The 10,000-nt window shown below is 44.2% G+C and overlaps 1 protein-coding gene across 2 annotated transcripts in view; it reads right to left on the bottom strand.

Annotated features, from left to right (window-relative positions):
• The window catches only part of pex5lb (peroxisomal biogenesis factor 5-like b), a 16,494-nt gene extending 11,166 nt beyond the window's left edge, over nucleotides 1–5,328 (bottom strand). For both annotated transcript variants that reach the window (XM_031559533.1, XM_031559534.1), the window contains exons 1-3: nucleotides 4,364–5,328; nucleotides 2,089–2,200; nucleotides 1,027–1,239 (exon numbers count right to left, since the gene is read on the bottom strand). In XM_031559533.1, the coding sequence (XP_031415393.1) occupies nucleotides 1,027–1,239; nucleotides 2,089–2,200; nucleotides 4,364–4,432 (394 nt within the window). In that variant the 5' untranslated portion in view covers nucleotides 4,433–5,328. The remainder of the gene's footprint in view (nucleotides 1–1,026; nucleotides 1,240–2,088; nucleotides 2,201–4,363) is intronic.
• Nucleotides 5,329–10,000: the final 4,672 nt, after the last annotated feature.

Below are 10,000 nucleotides of genomic sequence, written 5' to 3'. Positions count from 1 at the left end.
GCCGTTGAGACTTTCCCCAGGGGGATGAAGATGCAGTATGAGACACAACAGTAGGTCTCTTATCTGTGCACCATCACCTGGGTATTGTCATGGCAGTGAAGAAGATGCAGTATAGCACAACAGTAGGTCTCTTATCTGTGCACCATCACCTGGGTATTGTCATGGCAGTGAAGGGAGGGAGTGGGTTAAGTCCATTCAGTAGATAAAGGGTTGAAAACTGCTGGGAAAATCCTGTACTCTTTCCTTGATGAGGTGATGTGATAAACTGGGGCTGCCTAGGTTGACTGCAACTGCCCAAAACCTCTAGGCATCTTATTATCTTAAGAACCAGTTTGGCAATCAGATCTATCTGGCCCTTCTACTTGCAATGACATTTCCCCATCCCCACCAATATTGCATGATGCCAGTCAGAGTTCGCCTCCAAAAGGCTGAGGGAAATTGATTTTAATTTTCCAGTCCATTTCCTACTTCTGTTTCAGGGCAGTCAGTCAGTGACACGGAAAAATGAGACACTGAAAACTAGGTTTAAAAAAACGAATTACAACGAGAGCATGGATTAAAATCAGCCATTACCAGCTCTTAATCGTGTGTTCTTGTTGAAGTCATTTCAGACAAAGAGGGCCACTGTGGAGAAAAAAAGGCCAACACAGTAGATGTGTGGCTTAAAGGTTTTTAACATAATTACCAGATGCACAATTCATAATCATTACGCTGAGATCAAAGACTGATCCCCTGACTGTGTGCTGTTAAAGGGATTTAGGGCTCCTTTGGAAGGGTGGGGGAATCTTAAGAGCATTAATTCAATGAAAGCCAAGCAATCAACTGTGAATATTTCATCTCTGTCCCAACCTCATAAAAATAGAAGGCTTGTAGTATTTTTATCTATTTAGTTTTTACTCAAGAAATCTATAAAAAGTAAATCGCCCTTGATTCATCTCATGATAGTAAATCCTTTCAATGATTTACTTTTACGATGGCACATATATAGGCTGCCTAGGAATCTACTTCCCAGCCCACGGTCCGCACCTGAGTCCAGAGATATCCTCTCAGGGTTCAGAGGTCCAGGGGAGAGCTCCTCCGTCTCGACCTGGATCAGCTCTGTCTCGTCTGTCTGCTTCTTCCTGCGAGGGCTGCATCTGCGCCCCTCCCTCCGAGAGCCCAGAGGACTCCTCCTGTCCCAGCTCCATCTCCTCTCCCTGGTCTCACTCAGGCCCACCAAGTCCAGAGCTGGGGACAGAACTGGACAGCAGGAATACAGGGCCATCATGACCAAAACATCACGTCACCTCAACAGTTTTTTCCCCCAAGCAATAGCCCTCCTAAATAGCTCTCACACACGAACTTTATCGCACTTTATTTAACTTTATTTAACATTATTATTGTTGCACTACCTCCATTCTTATTTATTATTTTGCTCATACTGTCTGGTACTATCTGTCCTTGTATTGTTGTTCTGTGTTGTCTTGTTGTTCTATTTGTGATACTATAGCCTGCATGGAGAAAACCAAAAAAAATTCCTAGTATCTGTATACATGGCGAAATAAAGTTGAATTGAATTGAATTGAATTGAATACCAGACTCAGAGTAAAGCTCACTCAGGCAAGGTTCATTAATCTTCACACTGCTAGACTGGAGCAACAACAACATCAGAGGCAAAGCGATCCACACCAAGACCAGTACATTACCATGCATGCATGTCCAGAAACAAGAGGTAATACTAACTCATTTACAATGGTTTCAGAGCCTCTGCCTCTTATAGCTCATATGCTGGGGTGGTACAGTATTTCCCCTCTAAAAGGCCTATAAATACCCCATACATATGTATTGCCTCATATCCATATCAAAACAAATTTAAACACATCAGATAGGCAAACAAACACTCCCTCCCTCTTTCTCTCTCTCCCTCTCTCTCTCTTCCAGCTGGCCTACATAACATTTATGTGCATCTGTAGAGAGAGTGCATATACTGAGGCTGGCATATGCTTGGAGTAGGTGAGGGAGGGAGGGAGCGAGGGAGGGAGCGGGGGATAGGAGAAGAGAGGAGAGGAGAGGTGGAGCAGATGCGAGGGGTAATGAGCTGAAGGGGACCTGCTGTGTTGGAGGTGACCGGCCGGCTGGCTCCATCACTCTTGGTCTCAGTCTGGAAGTCATCGATGGAGGGGCTCAAAAGGGGGCGGCTCTCTTGCTGCTCACTGGCCAGCTGCAACACACAGAAACCCACCGCGGAGACGTCAGCCGCCGCCATAACCTTCCTCCTCCACCATCAAATCACTTTTGAGGGATGGGCTTTATTGCTGCGTATGTATAATTATGGGCATGTGCATAATTGGCACCATACTGTGTTTGCAATCTGTAAGTCATTCATGGTGTCTCTAAGACATTAAACTTCATGAATTATGACTATTATGGATATTAATGGTACTTCGCAGGGATTCAGTGAAATTAAATGAAGCATGCAACTGGATTACACAATTAGTTTTAGGATTCACATACTGACAAATAACAGATAGCATCAAGCATGTTATTTTTTAGTAACTTGTCAAAATAAATAAATGATATACAACTGTGTTCTGAAACACAGTGTCTTAAATGGTTGGACACTGATCTGCAGTATGGACAGACTGTGCTGCATTCACCATGGGAGTACTCCTCAGTGCTATAGCCTATTTCTTTTTGACAGATCATTCTCCTTCTATGCTGTGTGGAGCGATGTCGGTGAGATTTACATTGACCCCTCCAGGCACTCAGCTATGAGGGAATATAGATGCTCCTCACTTGGGTCAACAGAGAAAGCATCCATCACAATCTGAATCCCTTGCTCTCCAGCGGGGTTAATCTGGCCCTGGTTAAATCATGTGAATGGGCTCTTAAAGAGGCCGTGTGCAGTCATGTGTTTGTGTGGATTTCCAGAGCTTTTCTTCTGCATATAAATGTAGTAGTGCTTCCATAACAGACACACACACACACACACACACACACTTTCTTGCTGTCGTTTGCATACGACTTCCAGGTGTTCAGTGCAATTAAAAACTGGAGAATGTTTTTTTCTGCAGGACATTACCCATTTTATAGCACACAACTTTCCTGCGCTGTCTAGAGATTATCTGAGCCTGCCAACATCCAACAGGAACATGATAGCCATGGTCATACTGAGTATTATTAATTGTATTGGCATTAGAGATTATCAGCCAGTAGTATCACTGACGTGTTCTGTGTATAGCCTAATTCTGATTAGAAACAGAAACTGAGATTTCACACAAGAACGATTATGTGATGTTTTAGTAATCAGATTCTTCAACATGATGGCTATCACCCAAGACATTAAAATATCACAACCATACTCATTTGCTATGGCCTCCTAGTTTCCAATGATCAGAGCCCTATACGGCTTTAAGAATGCTAGACTCATATTCTGTCAATCTATCCCACAGAACACAGAGAATCCCATGTATGTGGCACAGTGCACACAGAGGCACGCCACGACTTCACAAACCACGTACACAAACCACAAAACCCACGTCAAGAGGACAAGACATGTAAAACAGTACAACCACTACGGAAGTGATGAACGCCACTTTTCACCATGAGGTAGAGAGGAAAAAATCAAATCAAATGCACATTTAGAAAAGCAGAAAAAAAGACATGCATGCATCTCAATATACACACTATTGACATGCAGCTCACAGAGAAAGAAAGTAAGATAATCAAATACAACTATCCAACAGAAAGATAAGACTGCGGTGGATTCATTTCACTGAAAATGGTATCCGCGGCAGTCGTTTGCACTCAAGAGAGCAAAGCTGGACAGCTATAAGCTGCTTATGGGGAATAAGAAATCATCCTCCTTTTTAAATATCTTACATGTGTGAATGGAGCATCTGCTTACTGTCCAGTGCTGATTTATGTGCTGAGATGTGTGTCAGGTTAGTCCATTACTGGGCTGGTAGGAAACTATTTGTTTCATTAACATGACAAAGACTACCATCCTATCTTAATCGTATATGTACAAGCAAAGGTCATTATTAATGCTATCCAGGACACAGGTGTTGGCAAATATAATAAGCATGATATATACTGTACATATATATATATACACTTCACAAAGTGCAAGTATGGCAAGCATACCATAGCATAAGCAGGCTAAGCAAAAATTATTTATAGCCCCATAGAGCAGCTTTTAAAAAAAGAAGCAGACTACAAATCACTACAACAATTTGCACATCTTGTATTGGATGTGCTGTTTTAAAAAAAGGAACCCAGACAAAGCAGGTTGCACCAAGCCCTTCCGTATACTGAGTGGCTCTATTACCATACCAGGAAAGGCTAGGTACGTCCTGTCGGTGGGTGGCTGTGTTATCCCCACCTTGGTTGTCACGGTGAGGAGGGCGTTTGCTTCTGAAGATGCCTTACTTGGTAGCTCCTTCAGCACCATGGCAACAACCCTAGAGTCTTTCCCCTACAACAATGAAATCAACAGTGGATTGTGTCAATTTGAGGTACAGGTCGTTAGATTGATTTGCCTGAGGGCTATGTGGGAAAATGTGTGACTTATGAGACCAATTAGAGAGGAAAGGCCCAATCTACAGGATATGGTCTGCTCAGAAACCCATGTTTGTTTTGTTTTTCAGACACTGGTCATTGTCAATGTAAGCTACATGATTAATGGTACAAGAGCTGTAACACTAACATGTCATTCAAAACCACAATGCAAACGTACTTAGGTATATTCTTTAATTGTTTATTTCATCCAATTGGAAGCCTTTAAAATTCATTCTTCAAGGTAATAATAAGAACATAGTTTATCCTCCACATGCCTCCTGACGAGTCAGCTGGCTTGACATGACAAACTGGTTTAACATCCTGTGGAGTCAACATCGGCTCCACCATGAGTGATTTTAAAACAGCTGCCATTTCTGCCTTGTGACTGAGCCGGGCGCAGTCCATTATCGTCACTAGACCTTCTAACAGTGCTTTTAACACTTCCCACCACCCCACCCCCTGCCTTTCTTGGACAGCATGAAGCACTTAACCGAGACCACAGGGACCAGGGGAAGGCGGCACCGAGAGCGATTCAGGGGCTGCATCTGACGATGCGGAGAGCCATTCGAACCAAGCACAGCATGGACAGATGATAGAATAAGATCGACTGATGTGTACTGAGTAGCTGATTCATGTCAGCTGTCAGTTGTATCTCTGGGTGAGTCAGACATCTGACTGTTCATTTCTGTACCGGTGACACTTTGTGATCAGGTCAGTAGCAGAGGTCTCTACTGAGTTTCCATGATATTGCAAAACAAATAAAACACAGAAAAAACAAACACTCATGTTGATTTATGAATGAAAAAGGATAATAGAATAGTGGATTATGCATACTTGAATGTCATTCAGAAAAGCAAATGTCTCGTAAACTATTCAGAATTAGTTTTGTACAGTAGACCACAAGCACTAAATCAGATCAATATGTTAACCACACATAAGAAAAGGAAATGATGGCAATATGAAATCACAGTTGCATGGCACAAATGCTTTCCCTCTCAACCTTACAGGCCTTGTTATGGGTTGTGAAGACATCTAAGAAAAGTGTCAAGGGCATCATGCAGCCTTAACATACCTCATGGGGGACAGACTGTAATGGACTTCGTCAAGGCCACTGTCCGTCCCTCCAAAGATCACTACAGTATGGGGTGAGTCATCCTCATGAAGGTTGATAAGTGTCGAGTCAGGAAAACCCTCTTCAAGAATGTTGCTTACTTCCTCACTCTACCATTTATAGAAAGGCCCATGCATATTTAAACAGTGTTACGTGCCTGCCAAATGCACTTTTTGAGAGATGCAGAGAAGTTACACTGAATGTCTCATCGTTACATAACCTCAGTTTAGTTTCCTTTTGTCCCATGATAGTATTTGTGTTTTGTGTTTCAATGTTAGAGGTTTTTCAAACAGAGGCTGGCCTAAATGTGTCCAAGCAGTAAGAAAAAGATTTGTGGACATTCAGAAGCAACATCATTCTCATTCGACTCTTTGTAGCCCTCCTACAAGAGACTGTTGGTGTGAAAGTTCAGATTCCTTTGTCAGCTGCCTTGTCTTGTGACTTCTGTCTTTTCCTCTTTGTTTTTTTTCCCGACTGTGACAGTTATTTATGAAGTGCTCGTGCTGCAGTGCCGTGGCTGCCCGCCCTGATATCCAGCCGCATCCATCCACCTGCATAATCACCAGCACTCTGAGCACACGCATCCAAATACAAGTCTGCTCGGTCTGTAACCCTACCCCAGTCTCATCCATTTCTTGTCTGCCCTTCCACATGCACTGCAAGAGCCTCTTCCTACAAAGTGCTGTGGAATCATTGCAAGTTTAGGAGGTGGCATTACATCAAAATCTAAAAATAAAAATGGTGGTGTGTTTTTTTGCGTGGAGATTGGGATGCCTAGCAGCCAGCGAGCTAGTGAGGCCATGCTCTGACTGGGCAGCTTTTCTATGGTCCCACCTGCATGGCGTCCTCCCTCCAACACCGCTATGATTTTAGAATACAGCTCCCCTCGTCTCACATCGCCTTCCCTTCATGGCCACTCATGTGGGTGCCCACAGCTGGGTTTGCATGCAAAGTAATCAGAACTTCATTGCCCAGCACTCTCTGATTAAAAGGGGGATTTGGGAATTAGGGACAGCAGCAACTACTGATGTAATCTGTTTTTTTTTATTTTTTTTGTTTTTTTTAAGGGAGACTTGAAACGGTATTTTGAAATTTGGCATTTCAAGGAATAACCACATCAGACTGACTTTTTTCTAAAATCTGATGTTGACCATGTTTGTAGATATTCAGGCACATGGTGTAAAAGCTGAAGCCCCAGAGCACTTATTTTAATCACTGTAAATAAATCAGCAACACTCATTTTAATGAAAAGCACAGGAGCATCTAATTTTTTCCCTTTCCCTCTGGCAGTGTTGTTCCGAGCGCAGTCCCTGTAGTCTGCGCACATACCTGCCGCTCCACCACTCTGCAGTGTGACTGTAGTCCACATCCTGACCAGTGAAGGAAAACCAGCCAAACAGCTGGCATCTTTATCTTCTGAGGTGCAGTGTGTGTGTGAATATGACACGCTCTGTAATCTCTCCTGCAGATGGTTATAGTATTTAAAAAAATAAACGGATACACAGGCAGACAATTCGATGGGCAATCCATTCCATCCCTCGAAAATACTCGGCCTTCTGGGAACAGACGTAGGAAAGTATCAAAACCTCAATGAGTGCTGACTCTTTGTTTGGGGCTGGATTACAGTAACATAGATTATTCTGTGATGGATTACCAGTGACTCACCAATTTGGAACATGATGACGACTGCCGGCACAGGGCCCTGTGACTGACCAAAATGGCCCTGTGTTAAGACTGACCGGGACAAGTGTGCCTTATTTTCTTTCATACGAGCCTCTGATGTCAGTTAAGGCTGGCCGGTCTGGGAAGCGGTCCAGTTGATCGTGTGGAAGGTCAGGTTGTGTGTGTGGGGTTTGGGGGGTGGGGTATGAACACACTTCGATGGTGTCATGTCTGTGGTACATCTGGTGGATAAATCGCAGTGATACTGACAAAACGAGCAAGGCCCTTTTATTTGGAGCCTCCTTACCCAGGCCCATCTGTGACACCAGATTAAAGCTGAGTTTACAAAGGGGATGATGGGAAGCCTCATCTTTACCTACACTACCATTCAATGCCAACCCCTGAAGGAGCTTCAGCACAGACTCACTGCTCACATGCTAACCACAACAACACAGCGTTGTATTATATACTGAATAAGTGCTGTTGTGTTTGCACTGTCATGCATGACACAAAGTCAGTTTTATTCTATCGATCTGTCAATCAAACTAGTTTTAATCTCTGACTCACTTTTGGAAATCCTGTGTAAGAATGGCTGTCCTAAGTGTGCTGCTTGATTGGTTCATTTTGTGGCTGCGTTGCCCACAACCCATCCATCTCCCCGAAGCGGAGAGTTCTACTTTAAGCTTGGACCAAACAGCTGATAGGGCAGAACCTGACGTGGTGATTGAACGTTCTGTCAGATCAGCTTGCACCACAAGGTCACTCTGATGCGCAGTACGGTGTGGCATAGCTGGATATCTGTTTGTTCGGTGCCTTCCAAAATCCAGCTGAGAAGCTGTTGTCGTTGTCCCCCCCCCCTCTCCCCCCCCTCCATAAAGGCACACACTGTGGATAAGCATACTCTGATATGGTGAGGATTTAGTCTCATTGGTATTACACTGGGGTGTAAATGGTGAATATAAAGAAGCTACAGCTGGTAATGTGGGATTTCCCCTCTGTTCTCTTTGCATCGTTGCAAGAGGATTAAAGCAGGAATTGGAAAAGAGCAAGCCATCTGCTACCATCTTCTACACAATAACTGCCTGTCTTCTATACGAGTGCCCCGTGCGGGTGGTAAGATTCCTGTGAGGAAATAAAAGAAGGACAACCACTGAATCGCTGCTCAGCATTGCACTATAGGCTATGCATATAAAATCCCAATCAGCTGAGCAGCAAAGGATTTTACTGAGCGCTGGTTCAATCTGCTTGATGCATAAATGGATGTCAATGAGAGCGCTTTAGACAGATGACATGAATGTATGCGGGGGGGTGGAGCAGCCATTAAGCGCCAGGCCATGTCCAAGGGAAAATTAAATAATTGTGGGCCAGTGTTCGGAAACAGTGAGCTCACGACACAAAAGGAAAAAGCCTTTCTGATATGTGTCTGCCACACATATACGCCAGGGAGATATTCAGATGAAAGCCTTTGTGAAAACATACATTTTCAGTCTGTCAGTCAGTCGGAGCGAGAACCCGCTGGGGTGTGAATGTATGCAGATAAGAGGTGCTCTCTCCTCACACCTCATCAGTCTTCGACCAGAGGCCCCCAGAAGACAAGCAGCCACCGGCACAGGCTCCCCCTCAATCACAGCTAGCAACCCAACGACCCTACACACACCATACCACCTCACCGCCGCCGCGTGGATTTTTCATAGATAGCCTGCAGCCTCTCATTTCCCTTTGTCCGGATGTTAATGTGGTTGTCAGATTAAGTTTGGACTTTTTTTTTTACTAGTTTTTTACTACTATGGATGGAACTGTGTGTTAATTATTAGCAGGCAGATTTAATGCCATAGGTTGCTACTATCTAACAGTACTCAGGACTGTGAAGCATCTCTCTTCTAACTCTTCTTGGCATTGGTTGAACATCAATATGTGTCTGTGAGTAACAGTAGTTGTTAAATAATTAAGTGTCTGGCTCTTTGGCTCTTGACAGTGAAAAAGGATGTGCTGTCTAACCAGTGCTCTGGGCTCTCCCAGTATCTTGGCATTCCTGGGCCATTAGTCGATTGTGATGATATTATGGGTGATAAACTTTCGCGTGGTGTCTGACCTCAATTATGTGAAGCGGGCATCAAATTAAGCAGAGGGGCGCCATAATTTACCGGATGTGAGGAGGACCAGAAATAGCCAGGAGAGAGTATTCCAAACATGTGAATATGGCTCCAGGTCAGCCTTCTAAAAGCCAGGGCCATCACACGCACGCTTTTGGCCTCAATTTGTACTAATCCTCCACTTCCACCTCCACCTCCACATCTGCAACTGAGCATCCTAGGTTCTGACCTCGTCTGCTGGGTCTGATAGAGGAGGCTCATGCTGTATTCTAGAGCACGGTGACACTCGGTGACACACGGTGACACACGGTGAGACTTTTGACGTAGGATCTGCCATGGCTTGTGGAAACCGGGTAATGTGCCAAATCCTCAGCTGGACCACACTGTGATTTCAAACGGCAAGGAAGAGAAACCATGGGTGTGACTACGTCTTTTGTGCAAGACCGGAGTAATTCTATATGGCCTTAGGCTATACATCCACAAACATCATTTCCTGCTTCCTTTGTTCATGTCTCCTCCTTATAGCGCTTCACAGTTCCCTGAATCCACCGAGTAGAGCGCTGGTGTGTTTCTACTGTGGTTGGCACAAGGTAGG

Source organism: Clupea harengus, chromosome 22 (genome assembly GCF_900700415.2).
Source record: "Clupea harengus chromosome 22, Ch_v2.0.2, whole genome shotgun sequence".
Taxonomy (NCBI): domain Eukaryota; kingdom Metazoa; phylum Chordata; class Actinopteri; order Clupeiformes; family Clupeidae; genus Clupea; species Clupea harengus.
This window is presented reverse-complemented; position numbering and strand designations above follow the sequence as displayed.